The sequence below is a fragment of the Lissotriton helveticus genome, chromosome 11 (genome assembly GCF_964261635.1).
Source record: "Lissotriton helveticus chromosome 11, aLisHel1.1, whole genome shotgun sequence".
Taxonomy (NCBI): Eukaryota; Metazoa; Chordata; class Amphibia; order Caudata; family Salamandridae; genus Lissotriton; species Lissotriton helveticus.
In genome coordinates this window covers 834229972-834253434 of record NC_136072.1, presented here as the reverse complement: position 1 = coordinate 834253434, position 23463 = coordinate 834229972, and the positions used below count along the sequence as shown (strand labels likewise).

General features: G+C 45.6%; 1 protein-coding gene across 3 annotated transcripts in view; it reads right to left on the bottom strand.

Moving 5' to 3' along the window:
- GPAT2 (glycerol-3-phosphate acyltransferase 2, mitochondrial) overlaps positions 1-23463 on the bottom strand; it is a 1306638-nt gene that overhangs the window by 267406 nt on the left and 1015769 nt on the right. For all 3 annotated transcript variants that reach the window (XM_078667014.1, XM_078667016.1, XM_078667015.1), the window contains one exon: positions 3742-3812. In XM_078667014.1, the coding sequence (XP_078523140.1) occupies positions 3742-3812 (71 nt within the window). The remainder of the gene's footprint in view (positions 1-3741; positions 3813-23463) is intronic.

Here is a 23463-nt window from a genome sequence, read left to right as displayed (position 1 = left end):
AAAATCTAACGTCCTATGTTTCTCGAGCACTCGTAAAAAACGACCCCAATTTGTTTGGAGGATAAATTCTTGTACTCTAAACCAGGTGGATGAATACAAATATTTGGACATCCTACTAGATCGCCACTTAAACTATAAACATCATTTAGACCATGGGAATACAAAATCAAAACAACTTCAATTCGCTTTCAAAACTATTAAAAAAAAAACTAAGTGGAAGCTCAACCAGTCACTTGCTAAAGGTTGTAGCAGCAACATTTCTACCCTCAATCACATATGGCTCAGAAATGATGGCCACCAAGGACTCTAAAACGCTAAATCTTGCTCAATCAAGAGTGTTAAAAAAACTGTTCTCAATTCCGCACCATATTTCCCAAGCGCAAATACGCCTGGAATACGGACTAACAAACCAGATACCGGCCAGACAAGGGGTCCTGGCCAAATATTACTGGCGCATGAGGGACGCTAAAGACAACACGCTTGCCCATCACTGTTGGGAAGAGGTCGAAAAACAGGCTAGGCAGACCAAAACACATGCAAGTCTTTTAGGCAAGCGCTTCTATTGTTAAACCTGGAAGAAGCTTGGCATTCACCAATGTCATATCTTGCTTTTAAACAAACCACTAACAAAGCCGTAAAACAAGCATCGTTGCAAATAGACAATGCATTAGTGGCTGGCAAAAGTCATGCCTGGATTGTGATGCCAACGTATAAACAACTGAAACAATAATCCTATTTACAAGAATGCTTTAGGGATCACTATAAGAGGAAACTAAGCTTACTGAGATTGGGGTGGTTTCCGAGCAAAGACCTCACCCCAAAATGGTTACGGTCCTGGCCATCTCCGGATTGTCGCCTCTGTGACAAGGGAGTAGAGTCGTTCTTACATCTATTATGTATTTGCCCGGCCTTACACAATCTAAGGAAGATCCTCCGGAGGCCAATCCTAAGAGAAACACAAGTCAGGACCTGCAGTGCGGCTGTGATAAAATGCCTCAGTGGGTCTTCGATACAACTTTCCTGCAAAACGATAACATTCCTGACATTTGCTGCTCAAGAGTTCGAAAAAAAAGGCAGCCGCAAAAGAGGAACTGGGACATATGGATACTTTGCAGCCGGACCCAGATCCTCTTTGATGCACTGCACAGCCAATCTCCTCCCCCTCCTCTTCTCTTTTATTCTAAGACACTGCAAGCACTTTATTTGAGACAAGGGGGACAGTCACATTTAATCAAATATAAGCCCTAATGTGTGCAGCATCCCTTGTTATAACAGTCATTTGCAGGCCCCAAACTTCTAATGAGAGGGCCATTGTCTTATAAAATGCTACTTGTTGTTATTCTTCTTGTATATTTAAAAACGCTCTCCCTATTTTAACTCATCATGTATATCTGTGTAATGTCGCCCAGGAGACCGGGCAAGTTTTATTTTTATTCAATATGTTGTTGTTTACCACATGGTGGTATGTTCCACCCTTTTCCGATTTTAACAATTCAAATAAAAGTATTCTTCCATGGTAGGGTTGAAGCTGGATCAAGAAAATCTGTAAGTACATATTATACACTTTAGTCTGTAACTTTTGACAAGAAATGGCTAAAATAGTAATTCAAAGACAAAATTTCATATTTATTAGAAGTCTAATTCATGGGTAAAGTTAGATTTTTTAAATAAATATTTAGGGAAATTAACTTTTAGAAAGTTACTTTTGCCCCGCCTGAAGTTCATGAGAGCTGATTTGCCTTGCCTACCAACAGCAAGTACATGATTTAAGAGGTGTGAAAACTGCTCCCAAAGCAGAACAATTACTTATACCTGGTGAAATAAGGACTGGGTGAGGGCATCTGATTCCCACCAGCCCAAGAAGGACAGTTAGGGCGAACCCAGGAACATATGGAAAAAGGGCAGTGGTGAGTTCTGTGCATTCATAGTTCAGTGTAAGGAGTGACCTGAAGAAGGGAAAACCTTTTTCCTCAAGGACCACGCAAGCCAGGATGTTCCTAAACTTAGTGGGAGGGACGCTACCCCACAAAATTGGTTTAGAATTGACACAGAGGAAGGGAATGTTAATTTCCCTGGCCATACTTCCTCAGGGGAGTGGGAGGAGTGGGGTGGGTAAATGGGGACACAAGCCCTCTGCACAAGGGAAGAAGGGCAGTGCTTAATTTGAGCCAGTGATTGCCGTTGTGTGGTCACCAGCACATATGTTTGTGGACCGTCACTTATTTTTCGGAAATGTAGTGTGCGCAAAAGAGGAAAAACACACAGATCAAAAAGACAGAGAAAGAGAAAAATGGCAAAACCGTTACGAAGAGAGAAAAGAAGGAACCTGCAAGAGCTAGAAAAAGGGACATGGAGTGTTTGGTAGTGGATTAAAGACTACCAGCTTTGGAATTCAGTGCACGGACGTTTAATTGCATTGGCCGGCGGCTTCAGAGCAGTGCTTTGGGCACTGCCACTCTCTCTTTCACAAATTAAATACTGAAGAAGGGTTACCCTCCTTGGATTTTAGGAGTGTGGCGCACTCTAGCAATGTTCGCAGTACAACACACAGGATGTGCTGCAAAAGTGTGAAGAGTTGTCCCAGGAAACTTTTTACCCCATTGGTAAGGGAGTGTCCAGGAGTCACCTCCACGAACTGGCTAATGCAAACCATTAATGTGGCAGCACTAGAAACCCTCCTCAGTTTCTGGACCAGGAGAAGGTCAGCAAAAAGGTGGAACTGTTGCCTTTGACCTCAGAGGAGCCCCGAAGGACTGGATGTGCTCCCTCCTGTACCCCAGCCAAAAAGGTGAGTTCAAAGGGCTATTCGGCTGACCTCCTGTGTGGCCACAGACAACATGAAGCAAGAGGTCATTGTCCTGAAATGGCCAATTAACCAGTACCGACCGGATCTGGACTGGACGTTGCTGGTGGCCTCTGCTGGAGTGAGGTTATTGAGCCTTAGAAATGACCCAGAGGAGCTGTTCCAGAAATCCTGAAAAGTTAGGCACTCAGAAGAATTGTTGACTTCCAATTCCATTTGAATCCATATTTACAGGGGGTTGGGGGGTTGGTGAAGGGGATACATCATGGAAAAGGTAACCGCTTCCAGACCATAATTGGCGACTAGAGCTTTTCATACCTCTGGTTCTCCTTACTGCTTTTTTGGTGGTTTTTCTTTTACATTTTACTCTATTTTTCTAAAAACAATGTGGCTTGATGGTTTCGTTTTATTACTCTTGTGATAAATTGCTTAAAGTTAAGCTTGTCTGCTCTGTGAGATATTTATCAGGGATTTGTGCTCAGGGTAATTCAATGACTTAGATGTTCACCTTGACATGTTAGTGTCATTACTCCATGAGTTGGGTGACTGCCCACTGCAAATAGCAATCTAATTTCTCACAAAACAGTATTAACTGAAAAGGGATTAATGGAATCCGGCAAGTAGAGTAAAAAGTGCAAAAGGTGACGCACTGCAGTCTGTGCAGAAGCTCTGTTTCTGAAAGTTTTTTTTTTAACATGCGCTGTTAGAAGTGGCGAGGATATGTCCTGATGAGGGCATTCTCATGAGAGCCATGCTTCACATTAGCTAGGGAGAGCACTGCAGCAAGAGTTCAATCTGCTCTATATTTCCACGGTATGAATGACTGATCTTTGAAGAATATTTTGGTTGTTCAATCCCGGTTTCTTTTTTCATTAGTCCCAAAAACCACAGCTTGATCAGCGTGTGGCACATAACAATGTCTTCACACCCCTCCGCACCTGTTTGTATCTGTGGAGCAGCAAAGCAGATATGATTCCCACAGTCATTATTGCAGAGCAGGAAACACCAGCTGAAGATAAAGAATACAAGAATCTGTGATTAGTCAACTCTTCCTTGCACTACATCTGCAATACTTACTTTACATGTATTGTACCACCACACTTTCACCATTACAATGTAAAAGCCTTTACAATGGCAGTTCAACTAACTCTAACCCCACCCACTAAATCCCCCCCACTAACCACAAGCCTAACCCATAAGTTTGAACCCTTAACATTAGGTGAAAATATGTCTTCTTCCAATATAAATGTTGGGAAATGTAACAGTAGCTGAAAATATAAAATAAACTAAGTAATGGTAGGACAATTTAAATGTAAACCTAAGTATGTGAATTAGGATAATATAATTGTTAATATCTAAAGCTGTGACAAACATTTGTGAATGCCCTCAGCTTTTCCTCCCCCCCCTCACTTCTCTTATCTTCCCAAGCACTCACCCACACACTCTGCCATGTCCCCTCCTACATGTCTCCTTCATGTGTACAACCCAACCATTCCCTCACTCATGACAACCCTTCTCCTCCCACAACCTCACAACTAGTATTTCTACTACCCCTCCACTCACACCTTGGCTTCTAAACTTCCATGTCATTACAGCCATAGTAATTGCACATTTTCCCTTCTGGCCTTCGAACTCACTGTCATACACTACTGCATTTCCATATTCTCCCTTTGACTTCAATCAACACTCCTATCACATCATTCTGTCTCCCACAACCTCACTTAACCTCTCATAGTCCTGTCTGTCCCCCCTTTTGTCCTTGTCTCGCTGTCTTCTCCTCCAGCTCATTCACTGCCATCTCTGCAAACTACATTCTGCTGAACAATATGCTCTCCAATGCCATTCACTTCCTTTTCCATTGCCATCTTATATACACCATCTGTACTTTTTGCCCTCCCACCTCTTGTTCTCTCACTGTCAGAACCCATTTGGGAGATCAGGCAACAAGGTAGGCATGGTCTACTACCAGGGGGGCAGAATGTTTAAAATAATCTATGGGTCCAAGAGACAAAATGCTCCATAAATAGACCTGTTCTGTAGAATATGCTTGCCAACCTATTGCCTACAGTAATTACATGGACAGGCTGAGGAACATTAATATATTTTTGATTGTGTTTTATTAAGGCTCATAAACCGAATCAGTGTTTAGCAATAATGCTAAAGCAAAAATTGATACAGTGATATCCCGATTTACCTAAAAGGAAATGCAACAATAAATAAGTTTACATGAGATGCTGCTCTAAAACCATACTGACAACAGTTAACCAGCTCTTATTCAGTGTGCAGAAGCTGGCTACTCAAGGCATCATGGTCCTACCCTGGCAGGAAAGAAGCTTTTGGAGACACAAGCAGTCACAGATGGCTCAACATCCAATCAAATGTGAGACAGACTGAGATCCATCAGCTGCAGCACAGGCAAGGCTGTCATGCGCCAGGCAGAGTCTAACTTGAGCTCACTGTCCTGATAAGTCCCAAATCAGGCACACGTCAGGCTTACCTTTTAGAGGCAGCAGCTTGCTAAGAAAAAAAATACAAATTCCTCTAAAGTCTGAAAGTTTTTTCAGCAGGAGCCACGACCAGAAATCTGCAAGCGAAGGAGCTTAAAAAATGGTGATCGGTCTATTGTTCTTCAAGGCTCTATGTCAAAGTTGGCCCTCCATAGGTCCAAGAAGGCCGGATCCATTCCAGACTTTCAGGATAACCACAGGCTATGTACAAGAGTTCTAAATTGATTAACTGTATTTATATTTATTTCATGTGCTAATTAATTGAAAATCATATATAGAGTTGGCCTTCCTTGGTCTATGTTGGGCACTATTGAAACACCATTCCAAGACCTTACGGCACTCCTAGTTTCGTGAATCATGCTGAACTTGACCCAAAACAAGTAACACACACATACTACAACTACTCTAAGTATTGATGTATTAGTTAATACTGGGAGTTACATCCAGCCTAAACTTGCAATCAAAAATTCATAAAGCTCTGGTCTGCGAAAAACAAAAATAAAGAAGACAGTGCTGTTGCCATAGAGAAATAGTTGCAACTTTTTTTAATTCTGCATAAATGTGTAGTCAGTACAAGTTTATTCAGTATTTCAATCCTGTCCCAAGTAGTCAGATTCCAGTTGACACCTCCTCTGTACTGAGGGCTGCTTGGACTGCAGTCCCTCAGGGAACTGGTCATTCAATGTAGAAGGCTGGAGAAGGGGCCTGCATTATAACTTTATGCGAGAGCCACTTCCCTTAGACTGTCTAGAGATTACATGAGGAAGACATGCTATGTTTTCTTTCCCACTGCGAGCAAGCACAAGTGAAGGCATGTATTGGAGGAGCTTAAGTAAAATGAAAGCATTCAGAACGCATGCATTTCAGCTGTAAGTGCTGCATTCAAGTGTGTTGAAACGTTTCCGCATCACATACGTTTTGTTCAGTATTTGGACAGGTAGTATTGATGAAAGTATTAAAAAACACTATGTATATGGTTTAAGAGACATAAAGGCCTTGAAATGAAATAACGAGCAGAGCTATTTCTGATCTGCCTTTCTTGATAACAAACCAAGTAGAGCCATACTCCCAGCCAGCAAAAATCTTCTGGGCTCGTAAAATATCCTTTGACCGTATGAATTCAGCTTTTTTCTTGCATATGCATCACTACCCCGGGGCCCAAATTCTAACATGAAATATATATATTGAGAGAGAAGAGGCCCAGATGAGAATGAAATGGGTATTAAGTCAGTCCTTTAATTGATCCTTATAAAGACCAAAGTTTAACTGTTAAGTTAAACACACAAGATGATGGACGGAATGTTGCACAATGGCAAAACATTCACCCCCAGTCACAGATCTGGGTTTAATCCATCGTTATTTTGCTCACCAAGCCACCCCAGTTCAGACATGGCCATATGCAAATCAGTCTTGACCCTGTGCCTCATGGGAACAGTCCAGCCCGAACTGCCAAGCCATGCCTTCCCTGGACCGGAATCTAGCATCCTAGGACCGGTTTCTGGCTATCAGCCTTCTTCAGCCAGGATAGCTTGACTCCAGTGGCTTAGTGAGCACGGGACCCACGTCTGGGCATACCCTTCCCACATAGGGTGAACAGAAAAACACACAAGATGATGGACGGAATGTTGCACAATGGCAAAACATTCACCCCCAGTTACAGATCTGGGTTTAATCTATCGTTATTTTGCTCACCAAGCCATCCCAGTTCAGACATGGCCATATGCAAATCAGTCTTGACCCTGTGCCTCATGGGAACAGTCCAGCCCGAACTGCCAAGCCATGCCTTCCCTGGACCGGAATCAAGCATCCTAGGACCGGTTTCTGGCTATCAGCCGTCTTCAGCCAGGATAGCTTGACTCCAGTGGCTTAGTGAGCACGGGACCCACGTCTAGGCATACCCTTCCCACATAGGGTGAACAGCAAAACACACAAGATGATGGACGGAATGTTGCACAATGGCAAAACATTCAACCCCAGTCACAGATCTGGGTTTAATCCATCTTTATTTTGCTCACCAAGCCACCCCAGTTCAGACATGGTACTTGACTACATCCCTGGTCTACCCATACCTTGCTCCGGCAAATGTATATATTATTCAAGACAAACATGTCTATAACATTGTCCTGAAGATGATGCCACGTATCTGAGGTCTGGCATCGAAACGTCGACACCCTAGTACCATATGTTCTCAAAATACTTACAATGTATTGCACAATGGTACCTTAAAGTAATCAAGTCTGTATACTGAATACTAGTACACAGACCGCCTCGTTCGCACTTGCCTGAAAATTGTTGTTTTGTCTTGTTCTCTGTGGGTCACAGGCTGTGCCCCCTTGACATTACTTTTGATTCATTGTTACATTGATACATTTTGAAAAATAAATTCCTGTCCGGCTGGACAAAGGACATATTGACTATGTATCGTATGTTTATTCTCACCCTGATTCTTCATGTACCAGGGACCCCTGTCTTTAGTAATAATGCTCTAGGATGCAGCACACATTTGGCACGTTGAAGAACAAACAAGCATTGTAAATGAAATAGGTCTTGCATTTGTTCGAGTTGGAGCTATTGGCACTGTAAATGGCAATGTTTAAAAAAAACAAAAAACTTTTTATTCATTTTTATGTTAATCATACATTTCAAAAATTTGAAACATAAACATGCAGTACAGCACCTCACAGCGTTATTATACACATTTGTAATTTTACCCAAATCCAAAATATGCAATCTTATAACAACTGTGACCCTCCGCCCTTTATTCAGTCTTGGGCCATTAGACCTCCTCTGACTCCGAGTCACTGTCCTCTTGGTCCGATAGTGGATCATAAAGCTCACCCCTGTACGTATTCCACGCCCCCCACATTGTATTCCATTTTTTAGGGCAACCCCTGTTACGATATACCACTCTCTCCACAATCATGGCTGTATCCATATCTTTGCTCCATGCCATTAGGGTCGGCACCTCCGTCCCTCCCCACCTCTGTGTTATATTTCTTCTGGCAACCATCATGCCCAACGTAACCCAGCTCTGTCCGGTGCGCGTGAGGTCGTTTGGCTCCCATATATTTAGTAAAAAGCGCTTAGGTTCTGGCAGTAGCGAGACCCCCTCCACCTGTGAAATGGTCCGTAGCACTTTAGCCCAATATTCCGCTATCCTGGAACAATCCCATATGGTGTGGTAAAAGGTACCTTCCTCTCCGCAACCCCTCAGGCAGTAGGGATGCTCCACCCTCCCTATCTTGTGTAAGGTGTGTCTAGTGTAGTAGGAGCAATGTAATATGCGTAGTTGCACCAACCTGAGGCTTGAGGGTATACCCACCTCCCTTGGGGACTCTAATGCTTCCTGCCATTCTGTGTCATCCATTTTGCCAAGATTATGGGCCCATTTATCCCTTAGGGGTCCCATTGGGTCAGGCAAGTTATTTATAAGTTTGCGGTAGGTGAGAGAAGTCACCTTCTTTGGCATGTAGTCTGTTAATATTCTATCCTCCAAGGGGGACGCTTCTGGGACCTCTGAGCCTACCGGCAGTACTGCCATCAGGGCATGCCGTATTTGCGCGTATCTAAACCGTTCTGAGGAGGCCATTCCATATGTTTGTCTTAACTGCTCGAAGGAAATCACCACCCCCCTCCGCCAAATGTCACCAACAGTAGATATCCCGATGGCGTCCCATTGGTAAAAACCCTTACTTTGTCAGAGTTTCCCCAGTCGCCTCGTATCAGGAAACCAAGGAAAAAATGGCCACCAAAGAACATATAAGCATGACAAAGCATAATGATACAGTAGTTACTTCATGCTGTGTGGGGGAAATGCAAGAGAAAAAGAGGAACAAAGAAGCAGGACTGACCATTAGCAAGCAAGGATTTATAAAGGGCACTGAAACAAACAAATCAAAAGCAGGGGGTGGCTTTAAGCCCAAAAGAGAAGTATACTAAAGTATACAAGAGGTCGTACGCTTACGCTTCACCTAAAAAGGACTCAGAGCAGCCTGATATGAGAGCCTCACATCAGAGTGTCTTGATTTCACTTATGAAATAGTGTACTTAATAGTCACTTGCTGTAATAAGAAAACAAATTAAGCTTAAAAATAGTAAGGAAGGGGGCGTGGCTAACAGCTGAGCAAGATGGCTGCTTAGCTTAAGACCTCCGGGGACAGCGTAGCCCTTTTCACCAATCCGCCCATTAATCCGTAATACTAAGGAACTCCAGGGGCCTGAATCGAGGTCCGGGACCGGGCGGCATCGATCGGTGCACTGCCGAAGAAAATCCGACGTCGGGGGGCAATAGCGATCGAGTGCGCCCGATGACGGCCTAGACAGCAGCAGAGACCGGGCCTCGATTTAGTGTTGACCTAGGAACAGGACGAGAGGTTGGCAGTGTAAAGAAGGCGCAGATCGTAGGAGGGGCGCCGCAAATAGAACCGGACATAGAGAGCGTTGTAGCTGCGATACCTCAGAGACCACGGAGTGTACAAAGACGCACTAGGTGCGGTGGAAGAGCCGGCAAACACGCAAAGAGGCCTACGGAACCCTAAACGACCGGGAGCTCGAGTGGCAGCGAACGGCACTGGAAATCAGACAGAAGGCGGTGGGGGCACTACACCTTGCACGCACCGGACTTTGGGGGTATAGACATTAGGTGTGGACACCGAGTACTCCTAAGGTACGACCGGATACCCCTCCCCCACCACTCATCCACGCTAAACGCGGAAAACTTCAGAGCGCTGCAGGCCGAGCACCCAGATCTCAACGGCACAAACCACAAGGCGCTCTGAGGAGCGGGTAGCTTAGGCAAGGGACGCAGGCGAATGCTGGGTTTTTAAGAGTGGCCACACAAAGACATCAGGTCGCAGTGACGCTTCCTCCTCTCAGACCGTCACTCATCGGACGGCTCCCACATAAGGCTCGCTGCTCGACGGACGGCTGGTCGTGGTGACACAGGACGCAGTACAAGGGGCAACAAATGTGTGAGGAAGCCAGCGGGGTGAGCAATAGATCGGAGGCCGTGTGGTGACAGGCCGGGCTCCTAATCGGACGGAGAGACGTGGTGGCACGCATATTGCTGACACAGGCATTTGGGGGACCGAAACTCGAGGGCGGCAGAGACCCTGAGTGCTCCTTGGATGCTGCAGTATTCCACTCCCAATCCACGCTGGATGCAGATAGTGTCAAAAGCATAGCAAGACAGGGATCCAAGCCTCATTTACAGAGCCTAGGCGTCTCAATGAAAGACAATAAGGCGAACTAAAGGGCGAGGTGCATAAGACGAAATAGCGACAGAGATCTCACACGGAATCGGACCCCGGCGACATGCCCACACGTCTATCCACACGTACTTTACTGTGCAGAGTCCGGTGCCTGGCTTCTAGATCGACGATTGGCTGGGTATAGAAGCCAGAGTGGCGCAGAACAAACGCAACAAGTAGACACATCCTGAAGGAGACATGTCGAGTAGGGGCCCTAGGAATCAGAGTACGCAGGCCAAGCTTGATAAATTTTCCTACGACAAAGGATTCCCAACACTCCCTGAGGGACGCAGCTCATCGGGCAACGGATCGGAGGGAAATGGGGGTAAGAAGGTAACACTGGAGGACATTATGGCAGCCCTCTTCGTCGTCCAAACCACAGTGGGCTCAATATCAACAGATGTCAATCTGCTCCGGGCGGATTTCGAGAAAATGACAGACAGAGTCAAAGAGGTGGAAATCGTCACTAAATCCCTAGTGGGGGATACAACAGATCTACAAGCAGCCCTGTCCCGTTTGGAGGCGGATAACAAGCAGCTAGCAGAGAAGCTGGACGACCAGGAAGGACGCTCACGCCGGAACAACGTACGTATCATTGGTATTCCAGACACTGAAGGAACCTAGGCGATGGATCTGTACGTGGAGGAGCTGGTGAAGACGAGATTGCAACCAAAGGGCCTATCCAGTTTCTTCTCGGTAGAAAGAGCCCACTGGGTTTCGGGAAGTAAGCCTAAACCAGGAGCTCCCCCTAGACCAGTACTCACCAGACTCTTCAATTTTCGTGATAGGGACGCCATCTTACAAACAGCAAGAGTTTCCCCACCAATCCGAATCCATAACTCGACAGTGGCCTTCTTCCCAGACTACACGGTGGCAGTCTCTCAGCACCGAAGAACTTTTATAGAAGTGAAAAAAGCTCTACGAGCGCAAGAATTGCCTTACTCCATGCTATTCCCTGCGAGACTCAGGGTGGTGGCAGAGGACAAGACGTGGTTCTTCGAGACACCTGAGGCGGCTTATGACTGGCTTGAAGGATGGCGTACAGTGAGAAAGCAACGTAACGGCCGCAGAAACCATCACCGTCAGGAAGGCAAAGAGGACCCGAGCAGCCAGAACACACAACGTCTGAATTCGAACCACTCACCACGATCAGACGCAGGGGTGGTCGAGCAAGAATGACCCTGCTAAACCGGAAGAATTCCGAGACAACGCCCCCTGAAAGTAAAACCACGGTTGTGTCGCTTCTGGATGCCGGACTGAGACGGGCCTTGGAGGCAAGAAAAAAGGACTGGCGCTTCCTTGGACTCTTTACCCCAGTCAAGCAAGTACTATGGTTGGGTTGGGGAACAAGCACTCTGCTGAGTTGGGGTGGCGGGCGGTTCTAAGTCCGTTAAGCAGGGAGGCAGGGAGGGGGGAAGGGGGGGAGGGACGAGGGGAAGGGATGTTGAGACTTCGTCTCCTTTGGTTCTAGTTAACAGGGGCATTGGTAGTAAGACAGAGAATCGAAAGGTGAGAAGACCTTTGAAGATGTTGAATAGACGGCAATCCCAGACATACACACACAGTCCTCATGACAAGGGGTTCACAACCTGATGGAGCCCACGACCCAGCCCAGGTAACGCAGGTAACATCTCTAAAACTAGTCACGTGGAATGTCCGCGGACTGGGAGATAAGATAAAGAGGGGACTGGTACTGCAGGCCCTGAAGCGCCACAGCCCCACTCTAGCATTACTGCAGGAGACACACCTCACGGGAACGACATGCAAAGCACTGGATAGATGGGGTTATAGGATGGTGGTGCATTCAGAGTTCTCCTCAGGATCCAGGGGGACGGGCATCCTAGTGAAGAAAAACTCTCCCTTCATAGTGCTCCAGACTAAAATAGATGGTCAGGGGCGGTTTGCGGCACTACAGGGCCAGTGGGAGGGCAAACTCCTAAATGTAGTCTCAGTGTACATCCCCCGGCACTACACGCAGTGGCGCTCCCAGCTTTGAGTGATTTCCTCCTGGCCCTGCCTCAGGGCGATCTTATTGTGGGAGGGGACTTTAATGCCACAATGGACGCCTCCAAAGATAGATACCCGCCTTAAACACCAACGATTAGCCCTTCTCGCTTCCAGGGATTCACAGAAGCCATGGGCCTGACAGATGTCTGGAGACATTCACACCCCACGGCACACCAATACACGTTTCACCCTGCGGCACATAATAGTCTGTCCATGATCGACTATTTTATGATGTTGCATGTGGGCTTGTAGAATGTTGTAGAAGTAGATATCAAGCCCAGGGGAATATCTGATCACTCTCCAATACTACTGGTATTCTCCTACCAAAAGAAATCCCGCCGGTGAATATACCCTATACACCCAGGGTACCTCCATGTTCCCCAGATAAAGAGAGACTTGCGGGCAACCACAAAGCATTATTTTGCAGTAAATGCAGAATCGGTCTCTTCACCCTCAATTGTGTGGGAAGCATATAAGACAGTCTTAAGGGGGCAAGCAATAGCTTCTATAGCGGGACATAGGCGAGATGAGGAGAAAGAACTCTTAGAATTGGAATTAGCACTGCAGACAGCGGACACAGAACACGCAACAAACCTCTCAACAGACACGGCGCATACCTTGCATCTTAGACAGCAGCAACACAGATCACACCTACAGGAAAAGACGGAAGCTCACGTAGCAACAACTAAACACAAAGTATATGATGTAGGAGACAAAGCGGGCAAACTACTGGCGTGGCTAGACAAGCGAGAGACAGGCAGCAGAGGAGTACGAGAGATTAGGCAAACAGGGGGACATCTCACGACAGACCCGGAGGAAATAGTAACCACACTGGGACAGCACTTTCGAGCAGTCTACACACCAACATCGGGGATAACAGAGGAATAAGTAACAGAGTACGTGAGGAATATAGAGATGCCAACACTGACACAGGAGGCTTTCCAAGAATTAGAAGCGAGCCTTACGGTCGAGGAATTGCAATTAGCAATCAGATCGATTCAATCCGGAAAAGCGTTGGGACCCAACGGAATCTCGATTGAATGGTATAAACGGATGGCGGAAACCGTGAGCCCGCCTCTGCTGGCGATATATACAGAAAGCCTGGAGAAGGGCGAACTGCCGCCAGACCGGCGAATAGCCACAATTGTAAATGTGTAAATGTAAATGTATTTGAGCTTGTAAAGCGCACTGCTACCCGTCCGTAGGTTTCCTGGCGCTGTATAACTCTGGGGAACCCGTCCTGGCTTTCCCTGTGGGATGGTCCCTGCTGGGAGTCCCCAAGGTGGAGCCAGGCATCCCCGGAATTGATGGGGCCGTTGTGGAGATTAGGCAAGCTAATGCCCAGAGTTGCCGAGTGGAACCCCTGATTAGAGTAAGCACCGAAGCGAGAATTATCGAGTCCGCTGACCCAAGTCCACGACCCTGCCGCGTCGGGAATTGAACCCTGGTCCCGGGCCGACTTCTGCTCCCAAGTCTGCCGCCTCTAACCAGTGAGCCACACTACTCCACTGTAGCAATCACTAAACCGGGCAAACTCCTGTCTGAGTGTACCTCCTACCGCCCTATATCCCTATTAAATGCAGAAGCGAAGATTCTAGCAAAATTTTTGGTCACCTGGTTGATAAATTACCTACCTCACTTAATACACCCAGACCAATCAATATTCATTCCTAATAGGAACACAGCACTGAATCTTCGGCGCCTCCATGGAGTGCTGGCGAAGGCTCCGTTACTGTCAGACCTGGCGGTGATACTATCACTAGACGCGAAGATGGCCTTCGATATGGTAGATTGGAAATATCTATTTGTGATCCTTCCGCGCCTGGGGTTTGGTCCCAGATTCTGCGCGTGGATAAGGCTACTGTACACGAAGCCCTTGGCCCGGGTGCTGGCTAATGGTCACATGTCGGATGAGATGCCATTGGCAAGGGAGACGCGGCAGGGTTGCCCCTTGTCACCGCTCCTATTCGCGCTGGTCATAGAACCCCTGGCAGCATTGATCAGAGGGACCCCCTTGCTGAAGGGAATACAGTAGAGAGACGGCTGGGAGGAGCGTATCTCCCTCTATGCTGATGACATATTGGTGCACTTAACAGACCCAGGCTGCTCTATACCAGAGCTCCTCCGCATATGCGATATCTTCGGGAAAATGTCGGGGTACCTGATAAACTGATCTAAATCGGTCCTATATGTACTACAGGGAGGATTGCCGTGCCTGCCGTCCGATTGTCCGCTCGTAATAACGAATGACTCCTTTAAATACCTAGCATACACATTACGAAAGACCCAATAGACTTTTTCGCCAAAAACCTGGAGCCACCTCTGGAAAGGTTGAAAAGAGATGTGATTCACTGGGCGTCCTTGCCCCTTACTTTACTGAGTAAAGCGGCACTATACAAAATGATGGCCCTGCCGCGATATCTTTATGCCCTTGACAACACACCATTTCTTGTCCCACCCTGATATTTTAAACGAGTAAATGCACAGGTGTCCACATTACTCTGGGGCCACAGCCCTGCACATATCGCACGAGCAAAACTGCATAAGAGTTGGTATGAGGGCGGGATAGCACTCCCTGACATACAACTATACTATTGGGCTGCACACCTGAAGGTCATTAACTAGTGGATCCACGCTACACAAGACGATCCGGCATACAGAGCAGACAGAGATCAACTGGGCACTAACAGCATGCTTGCAGTCCTTTACAACAAAGGTCTGGCACAGAAACTGGAAGGCCCTACTAAACACACGGTTGCACTTTGGCACGCAGCACAAGCCAAGCTAGGATGGGGAGGGGTTGTCACCAGACTCACTCCGCTCTGGGACACCAGAAAATTGGGACACTTGAGACACAGCAAGGGATTTGACAGGTGGGACAACATAGGCATCTCCACGTTAGGCGACTTATGGGAGGGGAGAACGGTGATACCATTCGCCCAACTTCAGATACAATATGACTTGGGCCCAACCGAGTCATACAGGTACACTCAAATACGACACACATTGCTGGCAGCGATACCGCCAGACACAACGGTCCCAGAATCAGCCCCGTTGGAGGACAGACTGCTCACTGAATACATGCAAAAACGTGCCACGTCCTTCACATACAGAAAGCTCATTAACAACATGCCAGAACCAACGATAGCTCTGCGGGGTAAATGGGTGATGGACGTGGGTGATATGGATGATTCAGAATGGCAGGAAGCCCTGGATTCTCCTAGAGAGGTTGGAATCTCTGCAAGGTTCCGATTGGTACAACTTAAGATTCTGCATCGAGCGTATTACACTAGAACCATGTTACATAAAATACACAGAGCGCAACATCAATATTGCCTTAGAGGGTGTGGAGAGGTAGGGTAATTCATTCACACAATGTGGGAATGCGCAGCAATAATGGAATACTGGCGACAGGTGCTGCGTACAATTTCACAGGCGATAGGGGTGTCGCTCCTCCCTGACCCACGCAGATGCTTGCTCAATATATGGGAGCCAAACGACCTTACGAGATACGGTCAAATATGGGTCACGATGGGATTCATGGTAGCGAAACGTAATACTGCGCAGAAATGGGGGGCAGTCGATACTCCGGCTCTAGCGACTTGGTGCAGGGACATGGATGTGATTATGGTCACGGAGCGAACAGTATATGCTAGTCGAAAGAGCCCCAGAAAATGGACAAAAATATGGACAGCCTGGAATGCATATAGGGGGGATATTTGTGACCCATTACTGGAATCGGAGGATGAGAGCGAGGATGAAGAATGAGGACGGGTTGGTAGGTGGGACGGGAATGGTACCGACATGGGAGAAACTGCACAAAAAGTGGAACAATATTTACTTCATTACGCTACGATATTCAACTGTATACCGTCTAATTGCATTGTGTGATTCTTTGTATACTATCATTATTGCCTCTGTGATGTATAAAACAATAAAAACAGTTAAAAAAAATAGTAAGGAAATATAGATGACAGCACAACTACATTTACAAACTTTAAGCTAACCAAAGTCCTCCAAAAGTTTTTCCATGCCTATGGAATTTCTTTCAGCTTTTCTCATTGGCTGTGAGCTCTAGCATGTCACTGATCTTGCAAAGTCTACCATATTTAATGTCTAGTTGGCAATCAGACAATAGTGACCTTAAATCTTCCTGTCCACAATAAAAATCAACATACGTCGGGTGATGTGAATCCCACTCCCCTGCAACCTCTCTCAACTTCTTCTGGCGACTTGTTACATTTGCCTATACTACAATGCTAACATTTATACTGTCTTTATTACAATTTTATAATGCAACATTGGAAAACAAGCTTTACATGTATTTTACAGCAACTGCACCATCATATTGTCAATGTCTTTGCAATGTCAGCTTCTGCAACTGTAATGCCAATCTCAGCCGCTAATGATGAGGCATCATTTTTTGCAAAATGATCCTGGCTGACTAAATCTGCTCATGTTTGTGTTATTAATAAAAAAAAATGAATAATGGTGTGAAAAACTAATAATCTGGGTGACATTTTTTCTTGTACGTGTTTACGTAAAAAATGTGCAAAGACAAAGCACAACACATTTAGTAATAAATATAATATTAAAACATGCAGAAAAACATGAATATTATAGAGTATTCTTTTATGTGGTTTTAAAGCATAATGAGAGAAAAGACCGAAATTAACTGATACATTATAAAAGCTTTCATGTAGAATTACGAAAATAATAACCAGAACGCTTATGCAAAATGTTTCATGTAAATACTTTTTTCCTTTTCTTTATAACACAAGAGAGACATAATAATTATGAATTATCTTAATTACATTATGCTTATGAGCTTAGTTGGAATAATGAACCTTACTTTTAACAAATTCATTATGTATTTTCTTTATACTTTATAATGAAGTGTGTTTTGTTCCTTAGGAAAACTGTTGGTTTGCAGTTTATGATTTCCTATGACGGCCTCAAAACTCTGCTGAAAATGATTATTTTCATTTCTTAAAATGTAGGCTGCAAAATAAACGTCTTTTGTCCTTCACTAAGTTCTGAAATGCTGTTTACTTTGTTTACCTGTTTACAAAGTAATCTCTAGGAATTTCCTTTTTGTGCGAAATATTTACTCTTTTATGAATGACTTTTGAAAAGTTTTTACTTGAGTGAGGGTAAGATTGTGCTGGTCGAGATTTTCCTAGAAGATAAAGGAAATCTCAAAATATATGTTTCTATCGATGTATTTCTTTTAGTGGAGCAGACAAGCTTTTTTTATGTAGTCTAATTTGTTAAAGACTTTAAAGAAACACTGACGCTGATTTTGTAAAGGGGAGGGTCAGTCGCAGGATTTCTACTGATGTCACCAAAGTGCAGCGCTGGTATTGGTTGGTTGGTGTGAACCGCGCTGGGATGGACAGTGTGGTTGATTCTGGTTGGTAGTTAAAAATCATAATACGAGTTTATATGCTCCCAGGATGACCTCAACTGAATAATCCTGATCTATCTCTAGCCTAGCCTATTCTCTACTAAACTCTGCTTTGCAGTTTATCAGATAATTTGGATGGGGGTTGGGGGCACACTGCCTCACAGTCCCAGCACAGTTTGCCCCTTTGCATCCTGGTAAATGCAGTACACAGTTCAAACTTACTTCAAAAGTAGCTGGAGTTTTTCACCAAAGTTGGTGCAGACATTGCTGTATAACTTTAGACACGTGTTTCTGGTTTGAGCCCTTCATCAGTAGGGAGCAGCAGTTTTAGAGAGCAAAGAAAAATCATCAGGGGTTGCTGGAAATGCTGCCAAGTTCCTCTCAGGTCACAGTACCACTCACAGGCACACAGGTGCATCTCCAAAGCTCGTCAGCTTGCTGGCTCAAGGGAGCCTTTTAAACAGAATGGGGGTTGGGAGCACACTGCCCCACAGTCCCAGCACAGATCGCCCCTTTGCATCCTGGTAAATGCAGTACACAGTTCAAACTTACTTCAAAAGTAGCTTGAGTTTTTCACCGAAGTTGGTGCAGACATTGCTGTATATCTCTCCCGACACGTGTTTCTGGGTTGAACCCTTCATCAGTAGAGAGCAGCAGTTTAAAAGGCTCCCTTGAGCCAGCAAGCTGACGAGCTTTGGAGATGCACCTGTGTGCCTGTGAATGGTACTGTGACCTGAGAGGAACTTGGCAGCATTTCCAGCAACCCCAGATGATTTTTCTTTGCTCTCTAAAACTGCTGCTCTCTACTGATGAAGGGCTCAACCCAGAAACACGTGTCTAGAGATATTCAGCAATGTCTGCACCAACTTTGGAGCAAAACTCCAGCTAATTTTGAAGTAAGTTTGAACTGTGTACTGCATTTACAGGATGCAAATGGGCGAACTGTGCTGGGACTGTGAAGCAGTGTGCTCCCAACCCCCATTCTGTTTAAAAGGCTCCCTTGAGCCAGCAAGCTGATGAGCTTTGGAGATGCACCTGTGTGCCTCTGAGTGGTACTGTGACCTGAGAGGACCTTGGCAGCATTTCCAGCAACCCCAGATGATTTTTCTTTAATCTCTAAAACTGCTGCTCTCTACTGATGAAGGGCTCAACCCAGAAACACGTGTCTAGAGATATACAGCAATGTCTGCACCAACTTTGGTGAAAAACTCCAGCTAATTTTGAAGTAAGTTTGAACTGTGTACTGCATTTACCAGGATGCAAAGGAGCAATCTGTGCTGGGACTGTGAGGCAGTGTGCTCCCAACGCCCATTCTGTCATCAGATATTTGGCGTTTTATTTAGCACTATAAATACCAATGGTCACTTCACAGTATCAGAAATAAATACAGAGGTGGAGACTAAGTACAGTCTACACAGTTAGAGAAGGTATGGAAACTGACATATCAAGTGAGTCTAGTAATCCTTGCATACCATCAACAGCTATAACTGTCTGATCTTAGGAATTTGGGGAATATGTTAAGAGACATTTGTATTGCCAATAATATGCCCTGATAGTGCCAACTGGTTCAGGTATATTGTATTGTAGTTGAATTTTTGCAACTCATCATACCCCTGCAACAAAGTGGGTTTACAGAAAGGCATTATGCTACTCCATGAAAGTGTTATGAATTAAAGAGCACGTGTTTGTCATGTGGCTGATATGGGTAGTGTTTTGCATAAGTACCAGAGTTTAGATTGTATTATGTTTTATTGTTGTGCCTATGCATTAATACAAAATGCAAAAATGTGAGGCATCTTATACATATATATATATATATATATACACACTCATACACAAACACAGAGAGTGCTAAGAGTATAAACTTTCTGAAGACTGTAGAAAAAGGCAGAAAGTAGTTGCATTTTCAGGATGGAAGGTTCTCATCCACCCAATGGGGGGCATGCTTCTTCATTGGGCCCCGCTTGGCACAGGTCTAAAAGATGCAGGTGCAAGCTTCGTACTCTGTGTTGCGGAGCTTGTGGGGTGTTTGAAGAGTTGGCAACAGGATGGAAGCTTTCTGATAAGTGTCTGGGATATAAGGGATAAAGGGCTGAGTTGCAGAGGGAAATAGGTATGGATTAGAACGTTAATCTAACTGAGGTCTCTTCAGCTGGATGGAAGCATGATCACCCACAAACCAGAATACTCTGATCTTTCTCTCCCAGATGAGCTCCCGCCCAGTATTTATGCATCCATTACCACCATCAGCTCTCCGAGCCATTGGACCAATCGCAGTTTAACACCCGCCACTGCAGGTCTTTGGCAGTCTTCTCTGAAACCTGGGTGGAATCCAACAGGTACCCCAGGTTCTGTGCCCACTGGGATTTCAGGTCCCCCTGCTGAGCCTACATGTGCCATCTGGTGGGATCCATTACCAAGATTCAGGAGGCAAATTGTCACAGCAGCCTCACCACCATCTTCACTGAGATCTTGGACAGTGTTTGAAATATCAGGATCATAGCCCGAATGTCCTGGGCTCTCTGCTCCATGGGGAAGGCATGAAACTGCAACTTAATTCAGGTCAGCTACGATGAACAGCTGCATCTGTGAAGGAGTTATATAGTGCTTAAGCAAGCTGATAATGAACCACAACAATGTCAGTAGGATCCCTGTCATCTAGAGATGGCCTAGGGCTGCCAGGGGCAAGCCACCTTCAACAGCTAGACATTGAGATATGGGAAAACTGGAAAACATGGTCGGCGAAGGATGGCTGCAATCACTCTTATCACTTGCATGAACACCCAAGGGGCACTGATAAGGCCAAAGGATGTACTGCAAACTATAAATCCACTGAGACCACTGTAAACCGCAGGTCATGCATTTGGGCCCGCAGCACGGGAATATGGAAATACGCTTCCTGCAGGTCCAATGTCATCATCCAGTCACCGGGGTCCAGGGAAGACCAGACCGGGCCAGCGTGAGCATCTTGAAATCGTCTTTTTGCAGGACAGCATTAAAAGGGCAAATATCTAAAATAGGACAAAGGCTCCATCCTTCTTCGGCACAAGGTGGTACCAAGAGTAAAGGTCAGTGCCTACTTAAGCGGCCAGGAAAGGCCTACACTTCCTGATGCAAAATGAACACGGGTCCCTCGGTCAGCCGTGATGATGGGGGTGATAAAAATGGGATGACATAGCCCTGCTTGACAAGTTGAAGGACCCGTGCATCCAAAGGTCTTGCTATCAAACTGTTTGATCCTGTATGCTACAGGCTGGGTGCATGTTGGGAAAGGAGTCACTCAAGTAAACACCATTTCTGGTTGTAGAGGGACGGGGACTGAGGAGTACATTGTCCGTGATGCGATGAACGTTGTCTCTGGATGCTACTGCCTCAGCTACAAAATCGCTGAGATGGTTGTTGGGCTGGCAGCAGGGTCTGACATTGGGAACCCCCTACTGAAACAGCTAGAGGGCCAAAACTGTGGAGGAAATTGCCTGGTACTGGCATATTGCTTCAGGGACCGTGCTGTGGCATAACTTTCCTTAAAGCACTCCAGGGCCGAGCCAGTTTTATCACCAAAAAGGTGAAAGCCATTGAGTGGCATAACTATTAAAAATGCCTGGACCTCCCCAGAGAAGGTGGTAAACCTCATCCAGGCATGGCACCAAAGCACCACACATGTGACCGTTGCCCAACCCAAGCAGTCAACTGTGCTTAGACCAGACATTATAAAAAAATTGCCACATCCAGGCTGTCCTGTATGGGTTGGGCTGAAAACGCCCGTAGGTCCTCCGGACCTTCTGGCAGACTGTGAACAACTGCATTCCAGAAAGCATGCCTATAGCGACTGTAACATCCATAATCCTTGGTGAGGCATTCATTCCAAATTTTTGCCTACACCTCTAAGGTTTGCTGAATTCGTTTTTTGTTGGATTTAGGACTCAATGCAATTTATCACTGCTAATCAATGCTAAAGTGCTTGTGCTCTCTCCTTAAAAAACGGTCAAATTGGCCTACACCTTATTGGCAAATGTACTTGTAAGCCCCTAGAAAATGGCAGTAGATGTATCCAAGGCCTGTAAATCAAATTCTACTACAGGGCCCTCAGCACCCATTGTGCTACCCACTAAAGTAGCCTTATAAAACATCTCAGGCCTGCCACAGCAGCCTGTAGTGCAGTTTTAAACTGCCATTTTGAACTGGCAAAATAAACCTTTTGGTAGGCCAAAACCTTTCTTTCAAATATTTATAAGTCACTACTAAGGTAGGCCCTAAAGGCTCATTCGGCAGGGTACTCTGTATTAAAACAGTAGGACATGTCTATTTAATTTTTATATGTCCTGGACCTGAAAAACGCCTGAAGTTTATGATGCGGTTGGTGAAGGCAGCTCGTGGTCCCTAGACGAGGGTTCAATTTTGGGTGACATTTTTGGCAATTTGAATCTTCAAGTGCAGGTGTTACATGAACGGAGTGGAGTTCGCTGTGGTTGTCGAGATGATGGCGTCTTTGTAGATGATCACGAGTCCTCTTCCTGGCTTCAGATGGTGGTACTGTCATGCAATCTTGTAGAATGCTGGGATGTCGGGTGCCAATGTAGGTTGAGCCAGGTTTCCACGAGGAAAAGGAGGGCCAGTGCGTTGCTGTTTAGCACGTCCCAGATTTTGGTTTCATGTTTGCTGAGTGTGCGGGTGTTGAGTAGAATGTATGTGAGTGACTTTTGAGGTGTCTCGCTTTTCACTGTTGTAAGGCCTATTTCTCCCATTGGCTAACACTGGGTTATCTTATTATGTTTCATAACTTTAGATTGGGGAGGGTAGAGATATGCTGATTACACTCAAATTAATTGTAATTTGAAATCCCCTTTAATGGTGAAGTCAGATTTCAAGTTACAATTCTGAAAATGCAAATTTTTGAAAGTTGGCACTTTCTTGTCCCAACCAACTACAGCTTTCTGCCAGTGTCCTTGGTCACATGACTGTGAATGGCTCCTTTTGGGATATTATCTCCAGACAGAGACAGAAAGGGGGCTTAGGTGAAGACAGGATGAGCCATCCTGACAGAAAGGCTGGGGAGGAGCTGTGCCCAGCCTCACTTACACAGCAAAGACTTTTGCCTCTACACACACACACACACACACACATACACACACACACACACACACACACACACACACAGGAATCTGACACTAGACCTGCCCTGCCTTTTGTCACCCCTGGCAGTTATGTTATTTAAATTTGTAGAGTGTAGTAATCATGTGTGAGGGTATCCAGGCACTTGAGCGGGTGTGCATGCATGTGGCCACCACTGAATAATTCTAAGAACAAGGTCTTCACCTTATTGCGAAACTCAAGTAGGGAGGAGGAGGAGGGTCTGATGTATCATGGGAGGTTTTTCCATGCTCTGAGCACCATCTAAGAGAACAAGCAACCTCCAGCTCTGCTTTTGTGAACAGGCGGGTGTATGCAAGTAAGCAGGAGGCTTGAAGGGTAGTAAAAGTGTATGGAGCT